The sequence below is a fragment of the Cyprinodon variegatus genome, unplaced genomic scaffold (assembly GCF_000732505.1).
Source record: "Cyprinodon variegatus isolate N-32 unplaced genomic scaffold, C_variegatus-1.0 Scaffold107, whole genome shotgun sequence".
Lineage (NCBI taxonomy): Eukaryota > Metazoa > Chordata > Actinopteri > Cyprinodontiformes > Cyprinodontidae > Cyprinodon > Cyprinodon variegatus.
In genome coordinates, this window is record NW_015150560.1 from 915,055 (window position 1) to 931,760 (window position 16,706).

Here is a 16,706-nt window from a genome sequence, read left to right on the forward strand (position 1 = left end):
TAGTTCCTTCCTTCCTTCCTAGTTCCTTCCTTCCTTCCTTCCTAGTTCCTTCCTTCCTTCCTTCCTAGTTCCTTCCTTCCTTCCTAGTTCCTTCCTTCCTTCCTTCCTAGTTCCTTCCTTCCTTCCTTCCTAGTTATTTCCTTCCTTCCTAGTTCCTTCCTTCCTTCCTGGTTCCTTCCTTCCTTCCTTCCTTCCTAGTTCCTTCCTTCCTTCCTTCCTAGTTCCTTCCTTCCCTGTTCCTTCCTTCCTTCCCAGTTCCTTTCCGTCCTTCCTAGTCCCTCTCTTCCCTTCCTCATGTCTCCATCTTGCTCTATTAGCATCATTAAGACCCAGCTTCAGACTAAGCTCCCAGGCTTTGTCTCTGGCTGTGGGGGACAGCAGATCAGGGTTTAGCTGGACTCTGATTGGATGTTAGACAAAATGAGAATCATCCCATACAAAACTGTACACACTGGAAGGAGCCAGCCTTCTGGAACAATGTTGATGTTATTCTAGTTTTACTAGAATGAAACTACAGAGCATTTGATAATATTCAACCTTATCATATTTGATGGGTTTTATGAGATATAAAAGTAGAACATAGTAGTAAAGTGGAAGGTAAACAGTGCATGGTGCTGAAATGTATTTCTACTAAAAGTGTTAAACAGACTCAAACTTTGGATAATTTTTGAAAGAAAAACTTAAACCAGCCAGACCAGATGGATGAAGAATGTCTGAAAACATCTACCTATTCAGGCTCTGTAACAAAGGTCTGTGCTTTGACTAGGCCAGAGCTCTGCAACCTTTCCAAATCCAAAGACTTTTTCTTTTTGATCAAACGTTTTTTTCAAACTTTGCATAAAAAGTGGTCTTTGCAGCAATAATGGAACAAAATTCCTTCCATAAAACCACATTACAACATTGTTTTTTCTTTAATCAACCACTCTTCGTTAATTGTAAGATTTGAGCAATCAGAACTAACAGTTGTCCCGGCAACAGCATCTTATTTCCAAGTTACGGACCCTTGAGCTGCACCTGAGGCTTTGACAGATTAGCTAGAGTTAAACTGAGATTAAGCTTCACACAGATGGATTCTTAGAGCGACTGGTAGGGCTGGATTAGACATAAGGGAATACAGATGCACATGACGCTGTTTGGGTTTTACTTCATAGGATGAAAACTAAGCATTGTTTTACTTCCACTTAATGATGCTCTACCTTCTGTTGGTCGATCACATGAAATCCCACTAAGATACATTCAATTTGTGACGTGACAAATAATAAAAAAAAAACCGAAGAGGGATTAATAATTCAGTAAAACCAAACTGAATGTTGGTGAATCTAATGAGTTGTGTAGAAGTGTTTGTCCTACAGCATGCAGGTTGGTAGCAGTGTTAGCGTGAAAGATGGGTGGATAACGGAGGGTGAATTTAAAAGAGGCGCAGAAACCAAACATGTACCTGCTTCAGTTTGCAAGGCAGCGATTTTAAATGCTTGATTAGAAGATAAGAAGCAAACAGTCAGAACCACAGATAGGGACTCGGTGCGCCTCACGGCCGAGGCCGTACCTGCAAACAAAGCTGAAGGGCAGAAATGAACACGTAGACAAACAGACAGAGGACAGAGTGGACGTGTATCCGTCTCACAGAGGCGCGTGAGACGACTTCCTTAAAGCAGCCACCGGCATCGGCGGCACAAACGTAGATGTTGAACTATTACAGTAAGACGATTCTGTTTCTGCTGCAGCCCCTAATCTTTGCAGACAGAAAAGAGCCACCTTTTTACTCGACAAAAGCAGAAGTTCCAATTCAGGGAAGATTCAGACAGAAAGCGTGAATACATGTGTGAACCCTGCCGGAGTGTGAGAGTGATAAGGGTGTAATTACAGCTGGGCCGAGCTCAGGGCTGGGCAGGAGGATGGGGAAGAGGAAACAGAGCTCTGTGAGGGAGGAAGCATCTTGGTATGGAGATAAGCTCCACCAGAGCTGAGCTCATTGTCAGCGTACAGTACGCCTGTGTGTGTGTGTGTGTGTGTGCTGCCAGCCCCAACAGTCGCTCTGATGATAATCCCGACAGCCACGGGGAACCGTACTCACACAGACATCAGCTCGGTAATTACACTCCCGCTTACAATCCAAAGAGCCGCTCACCGACGTACAGAAACGGCACACGTTGGCGCTGCACAATATGACCAAGCATGAACTTTAAGGAAAGGGACGGATGCGTCGAATCTGACATTAAAGGGAAAAAGGAGGGGGAGATACGAGCAGCATAAAGAGCAGGATTTAAATACGTACAAACCCCCAAACTCCTGACAGATAAGAGGAAACTAAAACGTTGTGGACTAATCTAGGCTTCCATCGCTCACGCAGCTCCTCTCACTGCCTGCTGGCTGAGCTCTGATAAGCACAAGTCTCCTGAGTAGTCTTATCATTAAACTGTTCGAACAGAAGCTGCTCTGTTCTGGAGACGCAGAGGTTCACTTCTCTCTGCATCAGTTTTTTTTTCTTAAATTGCTTTTGAGCAAGAAGGTCGTAGGTTCCTATAGAAACGTTCAGTCTGATCAGGATGTTAGGAGGTCACACCGCATGCAGTCTGCAGGCAGGCAGACACACACAGCCAGACAACATCTCCCATCTATTGGTACAGTTCAAACATTTACTTCTGTTCATTTTGGTGATGATGGGGTATTGCTTTAATTACATTAAAACATCTTTTTAAAAACGTTGAACAATTTCATAGAAGACGAAGTTCACACCTGCAGAGCAGAGGGTCAAACCCTCAACTAGAGGCCATCGCTAAAGAAGCTGGCTATGTGTAGATGGAAAGTGCTGCGATTGTACGGCAAACCTCTCCAGAACTTTAAATTCGTAGGTAAGCGGCTGTTCCAACAGTTACAGATCGAAATTCTCCTGAGTGGTGCACAAATTTACACGAGTGAAATCAAATGTGATTGGTCGTTTATCAAGGGGGGTGGGATTGTTGTGGCGGAAGGTTCGCAAGCATGTTTGGTTGTGGCCGGTTTCTCTGAAGCATCTTGCTAACCAGTTAGCAACTTAGTGCTAGCAGGTTCCCAATGGGAAATTCCATTGGGACCAAGTAGCACTAAATTGGTGACTTAGAAACGACGCTGTCAAGGAACGCTATGGACAGAGGAAACATGCAAGAGGAGGAGAGTTTAGTGTCGGAGGTCGTGGATGAGTCTCCTCCGTCATCCATTTTTTATTTAGAGGAGGAAAGCGGGGACGAAGATGTTGTGGAAGAGGACGCCAGGGCGGCAGAAGCTTGGTTTGGTGTAGAAGGCTTCCAGCCGTACATGTTTGAGCCCTTGCCTCGCAACGCTGCCAGTTCTGTTAGCTCTACGCCTGCTGAAGACACAGACGTCCATCCCCGTGAACACTGGGACGCAACTCAATGGGAAAGGAAATGATTCTGGTTTCTGATTTCAACCGTTGCGTATATTAGCTGCGACATATGAATCAAGATGCTATGACCGAAAAAATTTGATTGACAGATGACAGTTGATAAATGATTGGCCGAATTTAGGTGTACAGGCTGACGTAGAACTAACCTGCATAAAATAACGGGAAAAAAAACTGATTTTAAGACTTGTTTTTTTTTTTAAATAGAAATTTTCTAAATTTTGGGAAGATAATAATAAATTTAAATATACGTTTAAGCCAGAATGATTTGAACTTTAAATAAATGAAAATAGAGCGTTAAACCGGGTGTTTCAAATATGGGTCAATTAGCTTACAATCACCATTTGGCTCCCTTCTCACTGGCAAAAAACGCAGGTCTAACCCCTCACTGGCAGCTGCGCGTCTGGTGACATCATCATGCTGGGTTAGCGTTTATGTCACCAGTGTGACAGAAATCAGGGAAGTAAACAATGGAGAGCAACATGTAAGGATTCCAGAGCGTAGTCAATGTGCTTTATTGTTTCGCTCCATTATCTCTCTGACTCCGCTCCATGTTTATCAAATGTAAACAGAGTTGTTTCTGCTTGTTTGAGCAGAAGCGACTGGTGTGATGTGTTGACGTCCGTACGTTGGGTTTAATGGTGTCACGTAATTTAATGGGTCAAACTGGCTCTGGTTTTCCCAGAGCATGCCGATCAGACTCGAGGCGATGTTGACGAGGGTCGCTTAGCAAGTCGTTCGACCCGTCTAGACGCACGTCAGTGAGCTTTTCTCAATGCCACTAAAAGACGATTCTTCCCGGGTGCACCAACACGCACATTTGGACACGAAAAGGTCAGATTTCAAGATAAAGATTATCATTTTCCTCGAACAGTGAAAACAACACAACAGGAACTTCATTCTGTTTTAGCAGAGTGGACACTGACTGACATCACAGAGTAACTACTTGTCATATTTCTCTGATTTCTCAAATGTTTAGATGTTCGCAATATGAACCAGATGGCATATTGGAAATAAACCATTAACTCATAAGTCTGTGACTGATTGGAAACTTGCATTAATCACTAAAAGTTGAACATTTTTCTTTATGTGATCTTATGCCTTGCATGTTTTCTGCCAAGCATTCATGCATTTTCAGGTCACCAGGCAGATAATGCTGGGTTACTCTGACTGCACAGTACTGAGGGAAGGTGCAGACTGCGGATGCTAATGCATCTCCTGTTAGTGGGGTTACCATAGCCGGGTCACAGGGGCTTGAGGGGAGGCCCTCCCTGGCATCCTCTGCAATAACATCCTGACATGGGTGCAGAACGGAAACAAAGGCTGCATGAGAAGGAGGATTAATGACGGCTGAATTCTCCACCGTACAGTTTATCAGATGACCTTTGACCTTCTATCTATTTTGGGTTTTAGCCTGTAAGAAAGGAGTCTACATAGTCTGGCTAAAGTATTCACACCCTCACACTTCCTCACATTTTGTTCCTGAATTAATTAAGATTTTAGGAGACAAAAAAAAAATTTATCATAAATGTTAAAATAAATGTTTTCTATTTTAAGAAATAAAAATCTCAAAAGTTATTTTTTTTTTCATTCGACTTCACTCAGAAACCCCTACAACCCCCTAAATAGCAATAAAAAAGTCAACAGAGTCTGTTTTACATCTATCTTTACTATTATAGCTGCAGATGTTTGGTGTCTGAGATTTAGAGTATGGAGTGAATTATGTTCCATTGCTGGTGCAAGAAAAGAAAACGGTTTTTACATATAAATAAAAAAAAATCTCTTTTTTATGTTTTAATATAAAATAGGTCTTGAAAGCAACTTGATTGTTCTCTGACTTTTTATTTTATTTTCTTTTTACTATTTTATTTTTACAATTTGTATATTTTTTTAAAGAAATCTTACAGACTGTTTTAAATTTATTTTTAAATATTTTATATTTTTTCTTTTTCAGATTGAATTTTACAAATTTCATTATTTTTAAACTGCTTTTTACAGATCACATTCTCTTCATTTCTGGGGGTAGACTTCCCTTAACAAAATAACATTTAGAATAATGGAATATTAAAAACAATTTAAACTTTTTTTTTAATCTGAGAAAACAGCAAAGTTTCTTTAAAGAATTTTGTTTATCAAGTATTTCAAAGATTACATTTCTAGATTGTTTTTTTTTTTTTTTTCCAAATTTGAATTTACAAAACATGTTCTTTACTTGTAACAATAGTAGAACAAAATTCACTGAATACTTTAGACCAGGCATTCCCAAACTCGGTCCTCGAGGCCCGCTGTCCTGCAGGTTTTAGAGGTTTCTCTGCTTCAGCACAGCTAGTTATAATGATTGCAGTAGACCAAAAGCCTGTTAATCAGCTTTCAATTAAAATCAGCTGTGCTGGAGCAAGGACACCTCTAAACCCTGCAGGACAGCGGGCCTTGAGGACCAAGTTTGGGGATGCCTGCTTTAGACAACATTCAGGAACAACATGCATCATAAAGACAGAGGGAACCAGCAGACAGAGGAAGATCAGAGGGGATTAAAGCAGGTTTGAACATCTCCAACAGCTCAGTTCAATCCTCATCTGAGCATGGAGAGAGGATGGATCGACTGCAGATCCACCAAGACATGGAGGTCCACCTAAACCAACAGGCTGGAAAAGAAAGTGTTGATCAGGAAAGGAGCCAAAGGGTGACTCTGGAGGAGCTGCAAAGGAAACTTTGTTGGAGGCTGCAGGTGTGCGGCAGAAAACCCACCCTGAACATACAGATGGGTTTAGATAGAACCATATTAATGGGAGAGATCAGCCTAGTCAAAGTCTAGATCTAAATCTAGCAGAAATTCCTCGTTGAGTTTGAAAACCACTGTTCATAGATGGTTAGCATACATTCTGCCTCAGCTGGACTTACTTCACCAAGAATAAAAACTAATAATTATAATAACTGAACTTTATTGATCTCACACTAGTGAAATTAAATTTTGCATTTAACCCATTAGTTTGGGCATCCTTGGGCTGCCACTGTGCGGCACCAAGGGAGCAGTGTGGGGACTTAGAGTGCCGGCTGTGGGAATCGAACCGGGTACTTGCAAACTTCTCAGAGAATAAGAGCACTGCTCTAACCGCTAGGCCAACACTCCAAAAACCCAAACCCAAAGTTTTTAGTTTAGTAAAATAAACTCCCGCAAAGCTAATAAAGTGCTAAAATGTTAAGTTGTTATAAAGCAACACTGTGTAACCTTTGACCCCAGTATTACTATAATATTGAGATGCAGTAAATGATTTTCAGCTCAATATTCAACACTTGATGCGTATCAAAGCTGTCTGGGCGGATCTTCTAAACTTGCCTGTGTAACTTGTGAGGGTCGGATCGATTTCTTCCTGGTTGCAGCTAGTAACGTTAGCAAAGCATCTACAGGCTAATAGCTTTTCTCTTAAAGAGTTAAACTGGACTCAGTGCAAGAGGTGGGAAACAAAAGGATCATAATTAAATGAACATCTGTGTCGAATAATGTCTCCCACCCCATGCATGAAGCTGGTGCTGAAATGGACAGCTCCTTCAGTGACAGACTGCTGCACCTTAAATGCACCAGGGAGCGTTATCACAGATCCTTCCTCTCAGCAGCTGGAAGACTCTAGAACCACCACTGTTCCCATCAACTTCAATAAGTTGTTACATTCATACTGATTTTGCAGTTCCTATCTTAGACAGTTAAATAACATGCACTTGTCATTTAGTACATCTCTGATGTTGCTGCTATTTTCAAATATCCATAAAATAAAATGTTCATAGCTGTATATTGGTTATTTATTCTCCAAGTGCAGTTTTATATTGTTAAAACACTTTACAGTGCATATTTTATTTGTTTATCTTTTAACTCTTTACTATTTTGTTATTCTTTTGCATTTTCCTATTTGTGTGACCATTTTTTCTATAATCTTTTTCCTGCTGTAAACACCAGAATTTCCCCATTATGGAACAATAGAGGGATTTTCTATTCTATTCTATTCTATAACTGGTCTAGTAAATTCACCATTAAATAACTTAGTTTAGCATAGTTATGAATTTGTTGTGAGAGCAGTAGCAATGCTAATTTGGCTTCAAAATTGTTCCTATGAAACAGTTAAGCTAAGCTAACTAGTTAGCCTTACTGAACTCTAGTTTATAGAACTAACAAAAACTTTTACATTTACGATCAGTTTTTTCCAATCATGTCCAGCATTAGGTTTATAAAGATGATGACAAACATGGCTGTCAGAATTCAACTCTTAAAGGGATTATCTAGAAGCTAAAAAGTAGCCATCACAGGCAGTTTACTTTATCAGTTTGGTTCCACCCTCAAAGTGACAAAAGCTGACATGAGCGCACAGAGACTGGTCTACAGTTGAGTAGGAGAGATGCTACTGGACTTAAAAAGCAAACCAGCAGCCCAGAAAGAGAGCATGACATATACGGGTCCTCATCATATTAAAGCTGCACACATATAACAATCAGAATGCAGGTGGAGAATAGTTTATGTGGGTGCGCTTTAACTAAAACTGCTGTATCAGTATTTATTATGAATGATTTCATGTGAATCCATCTCTATATAAGTCATGTGACCCAGAGCGCCACTTAACAGCAGTCTGAGCTTCCTTTAAAGGGGTGATACAATGAGTCTATAGGGTATCTGGTACTTCAGGTCTCTAATAGGGTGTGTAACATTGGTTGGGCTGAAAATGTCATATTAGCTGTTCTATGAGCCCTAATGCAGCCTGGTTAAAAGCCCTAGAATGAAACCACAGGTTTTTTCTTCCTTTTATGGTATGATCATGAATATTTAGATGAGCTGTGCTCTGATTGGTTGGTTTACAACGAGCGAAGCTGCTCAGCAAAGATGCATCATAGCAACAAGCCCTCACTCACTGAAACATCAAATTGTTGATATGGTAGGGGGACCAGACGTCCTCTTTTTCCAGGACATGTCCTACTTTTCACACCTGAAAAAATGTCCGGGGGGAATTTCAAAATCGTCTGGGATTTTGGTCGACTACAGTGCAGAAGAACCGAGTCGTGAGCTCCGGGGTTGGAGCCCGCGGGAAAGTAGCGACCGAACCCGACCCTTTCAGCCCACCTCCTCCGGCTGAGGACGGGCGGCTCATGGCTCTCTGCTGAGGTCCGGTCCAATCAGCGGCCCAGCAGTCGACACTTCATACCAGAACCAAAACCTTGCCTTATTTGGTTCTGCCATGAAGTGGTGTTGATGATGAAACTTCTCTGTACGTCCATTTCACACGCTGAAATATCGTTATTCATCTATGACAATGGAATCGCAGTTTTGCATTCTATGACCCTTTTAAACACCAAAGCTAAGCTAACAGTTGTTGTTAGCCAAGCAATGAGATCTGACCCTGACCTGATCAGACATGTTTCTGGTTCGCTGATGTATGAATTAATCTAAAGCGGCTAAAGTGACTTTGCTGCGTTTTGTTGTGTTTCCAGGAGTTTCAGGGGTTTTAACCCTGGCTGTTTCAGGTGTAGCGCCCCTAGTGGCTAAAGATTACACTGTGTTGCTTTGAAATAGAGATTAAATGCTTATTTAGAGTGGCCTTTGTCTAAACATCAGTTTAAATTTGTAATCCAACTTTCTTTCATTTTAATATTCGTTTTATTGTCTTTAATTGTTCTTTTTCAATGATTATTTAATTACCTCTAGGCTATTGCAATATACTTTTCTCTGTTTTTATATCATGTTTCTTCATGTACAGCAATTTTAATTGTTTTTTAAATGTGTCACATCAATAAATAAACTTGCCTTCATTGAATTTTATATGTAAAAATGTTTTTGTTTCTTTACTTCACAATAATCCACTTTTTTTTGTTTCACACATCAAATTCCAATAAAATACCTTCAAGTTTGGAGCTGGAATGTGAATAAAGATGAAAAAGGTCCCGGGGTGTGAATACATAAGCATAGAAGCATCAGCAACAAGAAAATATTAACATCAACATCAGGGGAAAAAAGCAAATCAGATTTAAAAAAGGAGGAAATCAAGGCACTGAAAGAAAAATGATAAAAGGTGAGACACGAGGAAGAGTTGAAAAGAAAGGGAAGGTAAGGCTTCTTTGGTTTGTTCATGCAGCAGAGCGACACCACGGACCAGGATGAAGAAGAAATACTTCAGCATAGAGAACATCTGCTGCTGTGATCAAAGGAAACGTGAGCAGATTCTGGTGTTTCTTCTTTACTTACTAGTCCGCTGGTGTCCTGAGGTGGGCTGGGCTGTTTAATGGAAGGACGCGAGGATGAGGGAACATGGTGAGGGTAATGTCGTGGCAGGTGGTACACATGATGGGGGAAATATGGCTACGGGGGGAGAAAGAAGGGAAATTATGCACATTCGTTTGGGGAGACAAGAGGAGGCCAACAGAAATCATAAAATCATAGGGGGGGGGGTCATGCAGACAAGACAGAAAATGTGGGAATTGTTTTGGAGTGACTGGTTTTATAGACGGCTGATGGAGGAGCGCTGCGTCTCACCCGGTTGTAGAACGGGTGCTGGGGGCCCGTCATCCCGCTGAAGTAGGAGCTGTGGGGCTGCGGCGGCAGGGACCCGGCGAAGGAGCCGCTTGGGGAGCAGGCGGCGGAGAGCTGGCCGTACCCGGACTGGGGACGGGGCGCTGCCTCCTGCAGGGGCAGCGTGGGATAGGTCACCCCTCCTAAATGCATCTGATCCCTGGCCGCACGCACGTCTAAGAGAGGGCGAGGGGGGGGGGACAAACCAGAACACAGAGGAGAGTTTATCAGAGATGGCGTCTTGGCGATGACTATAAAGACCCTTCAGATCCACCCACGCTTCAATCATTCGGGTTTATTCTATGATCTCCAGAGGGGGAGTTAAAACAGAGCAGAAACACTTATCAAACATCAGATGCATGCAAGAGGAAACTTCTTGGATGCTCAAAGTCCTGCTGGGAATTTCAAGCATGTATCCGGTGTCCTGCATGTCCAAAATGGGCTTTTATTCCAGCTTTCATTCCTGAGTGGTTTTGTTTTTTTGTTTTTTCTGCACAGATGTTCTGATTTTCTGTCCTCCTGGATTATCTGACAACCAAGAGGTGATTCACATACATAACCTGCTGCTCCTCACCATCCAATCACACAAAGCGGAGCGCATCGACACGTAAACAGGCTCGGGTAAAACCTCCCAAACGAAAGCGAAGGAGCACAAAGACGGAACAGAGCGGCTCTGTGTGCGCAGGCACCAGAATGTCTCGTAGTCATACAAGTGGCAGCTGAATGACGCGCCGAGTGAGACCCAATCCCGCCTGTGAACACAATGGGGCCCTTATGATGTGAGTCAGGCTCAGGGGCGGGTATCGCTGACAGCGCTGCCCACTGGCTGACCACAGGACACTGGGCATCAACCACCAACCGCTCGCTGGGGGCTGACTGGGCCTGCAGGGCTGCTCCGCTTCCTCTCACTGAGGAGGTGGAAATGCACACCTTTACACGCATTTGGAGCCAACCAGAAGTTTTCACTCTCCCTAAACATTTGGTCAGATTTTTTATTAAATTGTGGCAAAAGTGGGAGGTGGAAGGAAAACTATGAAGGTTTTTTAAATATTTCAATACTGCAGCTAAAATTATCTGGGTTTGTCTCTTCCTACATCTATTGATGCTTGATTTAGGTCTGAACTTTGACTAGGACATTCTAATTCATCTTTTTGAAAGCTCAGGGTGGTTGTCCTGCTGGTATGGGGTGAATTTTACTCCATTATTGTTGTAATAAGAAACAAAAAACACTGTAAATTGAAAAATAAAATGCAATCTAGAAAGTTAACTTTGGAAAACATCAATCAAAAAACGAATTTGAGACAGTTTGACGTTGATGTTACTCTCAGATTTTGTTGTCCACTTAACTTTTTAAAATCATGTTTGTGTTTTATTTCAGATAATCTTTTTTTGTGTGTTCTTGAGGGTAAGTTTTACAAAATGCATTCTTTTTAAACTGCATTTTACCAATCACATTCTCTTCACTTCACAGAAGTGAAGAAAATGGGATTTGAAAATGGAAATTCTAAAGAATAAAATCTTTACGGCTCTAGCCAAAAACCAGAAATTTGAAAAGAAAGAGAAAATATTAAACCTGTAAAACGATAAAAAAGAGAATTTTAAAATATAAGCCCACAAACAGTGTTTTGGAAAAATAGATTATGAAAAATAGAGAACTGCAAAGTTCTCAAAACATTTTGAGATGCTATTTAAAGTTTCATTTCTTGATTGCCCATTTTTCAAATTTCATAAAATGTCTTCTTTGGTGCAATAATAATGGAACAGAATTCACTCCATATTCTAGGAGGTGAACCTCCACCCTAATTCTTCAGGGAATTAAATCAATCCATCCTCCCCACTATGTCTGACCAGCTTTCCCAATCTCTACTGAAAACAAAGGATCCCCACAGCACGACACTTCCACCACTATGCTAAACCTAGAATATGGAGCGTTTAAGCTTATGTGGAGTCTTTTCATACCACTTATCCTGATCTACCTAAATGGCTGACAGGAGGACTTTTTGTTAAAGGGCCTATATCCTGCTAAATCAACTTTTTTGACCTTTAAACTGCTCTAAGGCTCTAAGTTATTTCATGAAAATCAGGCAGAGTGGTATTCTATCTGATTCATGCATGTCTGAGTAAATCTAATGAGTTCTGCTGTCTGTGCAGCAGAGAATATCTACGTTAGAAGGTTCCCACCAGGAAACACCTACCTAAACAGCACTGTGCCGGCGCTGTAGACAAATCATTCAACTTTTTCCACAGACATAAATAGATTTTATTGGAATCTAATACAAAAGAGCAAAACAGAGTGTTTTACAGCTGAAGTAGAAAGATAATTATAGATGATTTCCTTTCAACACAAAGGCATCAAAAGTATTCAGCCTCCTGAGTTCGTACTGGTACCACACTGACCTTTTGCAAGTCTGTCATGGTTGATCTCTACCTCTCAAGCTCAGTCAGATTAGATGGAGAAGGTTTGTGAAAAGCAGTTTTTAGATTCTGATTGGGTTTGCATCTGGACTTTGACTGGGCCGTTCTAACACATGAACAGCTTGGTTTTTTTAGAGTTCCACTGTAGCTCTGGCTTCACGTTGAGGCTGGAATTTGAACCCCCGCCTCAGTCTCCTTTCTTTTGCTGACTCCAACAGGTTTCCTTCCTGAATTTGGCTCCATCAGCTCTGACCATCCTCCCTATGTCTGCCGAAGAGAAGAAGCCCCAGAGCATGATGCTGCCACCACCATATCTAACAGTGGTGATGGTGTGTTCAGAGTGATGTGCAGTGTCAGACGTTCTGACCAAAGCAGCTTCTTCCACATGTTTGCTGGGTCCCCATCAGGACTTCTGACTATCAGCAAACTGGACTTCATATTGTTTTCTTTTAACAACAGCTTTCTTATTATTATTCTTCCATAAAGACAATGTTGGTGCACAACTAATGGCTGCACAGATTCTTCCAAAGCATCTCGGATCTCAGTGGCTCATCCAGATTTACCCTCTTGGCTGTAAATAAACTGTAAATAGTAAATACACTGAATTGAATTGCTTTTTATTTTAACTCTCCTTGTCAAATATGGGGAATGACAATAATTACATAATTTGTTTATAATGAGAAATAATAATAAATCATTTTTTTTTCTTAATTTTGAAGGTAATAAAAATAGTAAATGCATTAAAATGGGATAAAGACAAGTCTGCTTCATATGTCCAGTCCAGTATAATGAGTTAACATAAATGTTTAGCTTCTTGTCTCAGATTATAGATACTCTAGATTATCAATTTTCATCCAGCAGCTCCATAGAACTAATGTTCTCTGTCCAACCTTTGAGACCTTCAGAGCGGCTGCCTCTGTACTGAAACTATGCTACAAATTAGGGGGAAACTAGAGGAAAGTTTTTAGACTCATTTTAATGAGGCTTACGAAAGCAAGCAGAACTTTTCACTTTGTTTGCAAAAAGAATAATAAAATAATTAATGATTTTTCCTCACATTAAATCTCGTAACAGAGCATTAAAACCTAAATAAATGAAAAGAATTTGATGACATATGAGGGTATTGCCGACAGAGTTACTGGCTCTACGTCAAGCTGCAGATCTTGTCCACCTGTGTCCTCCAGTTCGTCAGTGTGGGTGGGACCGTTTCATTTCAGTGTTTTCACCACGCCAGCTTCACACTGGGCATCGCTGACGCTCCTGTAAGGCCTGAGATGCCGCTTACGCATCCCAGCAGCAGTGGTGTCTCCGAGTCCAGCACTGATGCTCTTTTACGTCACAGTGACTACTAGCTGTGAAATCTGGAGAAGAACGGCGGAACAAGCTGAGCCGAGACAATGGAGGACTTTATTGTTCTGTTTTCACAGTCTTTGGTATAAAAACAGTTAAACACCCGCTTGGTGTTTAACTGTTTGAAAACGAGACGAGGAAACAAACAGCAAACTGTGAATTATGCTAAGCTATTAGCGGTGGAAAGAACAAAAAAGACAGATCAAACTTTTCTTTTCTGAGAAATTTTTAACAAATCAAAGATGTTTTCTAATGTAAGGCAGAGTTTGTAACATTTATGACCCAAACAATTTATGACCAAAGTCAATGCAATCAGCTGGTTTTCCGTAGATAGAAAACTTTGTATCAATTTGACTTTATGATCTGGTTGAACTGTAAAGTGCCTTGAGATGACGTGTTGTGAATTGGCGCTATATAAATAAACTGAATTGAATTGAATTGAAATAGAGAGAAAAATGCTGAGGGGCCAGCAACTTCAAAGTAATAACTCAGGTTAAAGCAGGAACTAAGCTGAACCATAACAAGGTTCCAGCAGCACCTCTAGAAGAATAGGGGTGAGAAAAAATACCCCATAGAAATGCTAGGCTAAAGGGTGAGTTGATTTTTGTTTGGGTTTTTGTTCTTGTTGAGTGGAGTTTACATGGTAGTCTAGAGTCCTACAATATTTTAATTACCACAAGCTGGTGGTGTACTATTCCCACCCAAATAGGGTATTCTATTTATTTATTTGTTATATTTAATTTGGTCACTTTTCTGGTCACTTTAGTTTATTCTTTGTCAGTATTTAATAACTAATCAGGTCTCTTAAGTTATTTTTCTTTAAAACAATTCTGTTATGGTTAAAAAAGTTGGTTAAATAAAGATTTAATTCGAAGTCTGTGTTTGTGTTCTTTATTAAAATTAAATCATTTAGCAATATCATAAAAAGTCCAGGCAGAGCTGCGCATAAAATATGGTTTCAAATCTTTTCAATAATTATCGATATCGATCAATATGCATTTTTTTTTTTTTATCGATAAGCTTTTTTTCTATATCGCCCAGCCCTAAAGTAAAAGCTAAAAAACATTTGGTTTTACACCAAACTTGTACATAAATAAGCTGCTTTTTTCATTACTGACAATAAAGTGAACTAAATGCTTCCTGTTTTTGGTCAGTTAGATCTGAACTGCATCTATTTTCTAATTCCAGGATGTGTCTGTGTGGCCCTGTGATTATGGTTGGTCATCTGTCCATGAACACCTGGCCTTTCACCCAATGGTGGCTGCAGAGAGGCATCTCTACTAGTTGGGTATAAACCAGTAAACTGATGAGACACTGCTGTTTAAGTTAAAAACAGCTTTATTTATTTCCCCATGAAGTAATAATTTGACCGAATCAAAGGTTGGAGTTTGACTGATTCATTCAATTAGATGCTACTCAGATGTCTTTGTAAACGGCGTCAGGAGAGGCCAGAAAGCTCAGAGACGAGTGTTTACAAACCTGCTATGATCTCCCTGAGTTTGGGGTCAAGGTTGACGGTGCAGGGTAGAAACATCTCCACATCTCTGGCCACGAGAACGGGCGTCCTGGAGGAGAGGAAGACCTCAAAGCTGCGGATGTCTCCATCGATTTCCAGCAGCGGCTCCACATCCTTGGTGGTGGGGATGTTTTTGGAGATTCTTCAAACAACAACAAAGAAATTAAACGATTTACTCCAAAGATTATCCTCTGAAGCACACATTAAACTTTATTTACCATCAATTTCAGATTAAGAAAACACTGAATTTCCTCTAAATGTGTGACTTTTACGTTCATAGCAGATGACAAAAAGTGCTACGTACTGATGTGGGGGAGAAAAGGGGAAATAGCAAGCCGTGCTGTTAAGATTAAAAAGATATGCCAACGGTCATCATCATCATCATCATCATGAGAGCAGAGAGATAACCGGATTTAGAGAAGGCAAGATAGTAAAAGGGGGGGATGTTTGGGGACAGATAGAGTGAGGGATGTTATCTCCTCTGAGCAGAGGAGGAAACCTGAGAAGATGACAATCAGGGTAATTTAGCAAGCAGCAGACGGAAGCTGGTCATGATGCGCTGCTGCGGTTTTAACAACATGTTTATCACAGGCGTAAGTAAACACCAATGTTTTAAAACTGCTGTATTTCCAGCCTTAAAGGCCTCAAAAATGTCCTCCCCTTAAACAGTTAATGCACAAACTGGTAGTTAGAGGCTTAAACAGACAAACTTCTGAGTATAAAACATGAAATCATTTTAATCTTTGTGGAATGATGATTGGCTCATTACTTGGTAAATACTAGACTGTATAACAAGAGATGGACAGATACAGGATGATTTAGGCTACTGCCAACACCAATTATTTTGACAACAGTCGAAGCTGATCTCTAATTTTTGGGGCGGGCCCATATTTCTTTCTTCTCTCCTCCATTTGTACAGAACCCCCTCTAAACAAAAGAAAGACAGAAAGAAAAATTCTTAAAGCCCATTTTTCTTTTTTTTCCCCCCTCCATTTGCAGACAAAATCCCCACAGAGATAAATATCACACAAGCCTCTAAACAAAACATTTATTAACAAATCAAAGAAAGCATTGACAGTGGAGGAAGCAGTAATATATGTCTGTCAAGTCAAGTCTGCTCTGATGCATGCTGGGTAAATAGGGAGGGGCGAGAACAATATCCGGGAACTTTGTCTGTTCCTTGGTCTGCTGTTCTTGTGAATTGGAACATCACTAGGGCTGAGGCTGATGACGTTTCTCGAGCACACGATCACATGAGAACGCACAAGTACACATATTGAGAAACGCCCCAGAGAGGCGATTGAGATGGATGGGTGAAGGCGGCTAACCTGACTCCGCCAGATGGATCTGCTTCGCATGTCCATCTGGAAACCTTCCGTTTAAGTAATTTTGGGAAGGGGCGAAAATACTGGTTAGCTGATTGGCCTATGTTGGTGATAGACGGGCCAAATAAACCAATCAGATCAACGAAGCATATG

The 16,706-nt window shown here is 40.9% G+C and overlaps 1 protein-coding gene across 7 annotated transcripts in view; it reads right to left on the reverse strand.

The window, feature by feature from the left end:
- Window positions 1–16,706, reverse strand: part of LOC107084710 (kinase D-interacting substrate of 220 kDa-like) — a 96,876-nt gene that overhangs the window by 11,887 nt on the left and 68,283 nt on the right. For 2 of the 7 annotated variants that reach the window (XM_015374654.1, XM_015374653.1), the window contains exons 24-27: window positions 15,192–15,370; window positions 9,912–10,123; window positions 9,624–9,737; window positions 1,439–1,471 (exon numbers count right to left, since the gene is read on the reverse strand). In XM_015374654.1, coding sequence (XP_015230140.1) covers window positions 1,439–1,471; window positions 9,624–9,737; window positions 9,912–10,123; window positions 15,192–15,370 — 538 coding nt within the window. Of the gene's footprint in view, window positions 1–1,438; window positions 1,472–4,634; window positions 4,695–9,623; window positions 9,738–9,911; window positions 10,124–15,191; window positions 15,371–16,706 lie in introns of all 7 variants that reach the window. The other 5 variants (XM_015374652.1, XM_015374651.1, XM_015374656.1 and 2 more) reach the window with 4 other exon arrangements.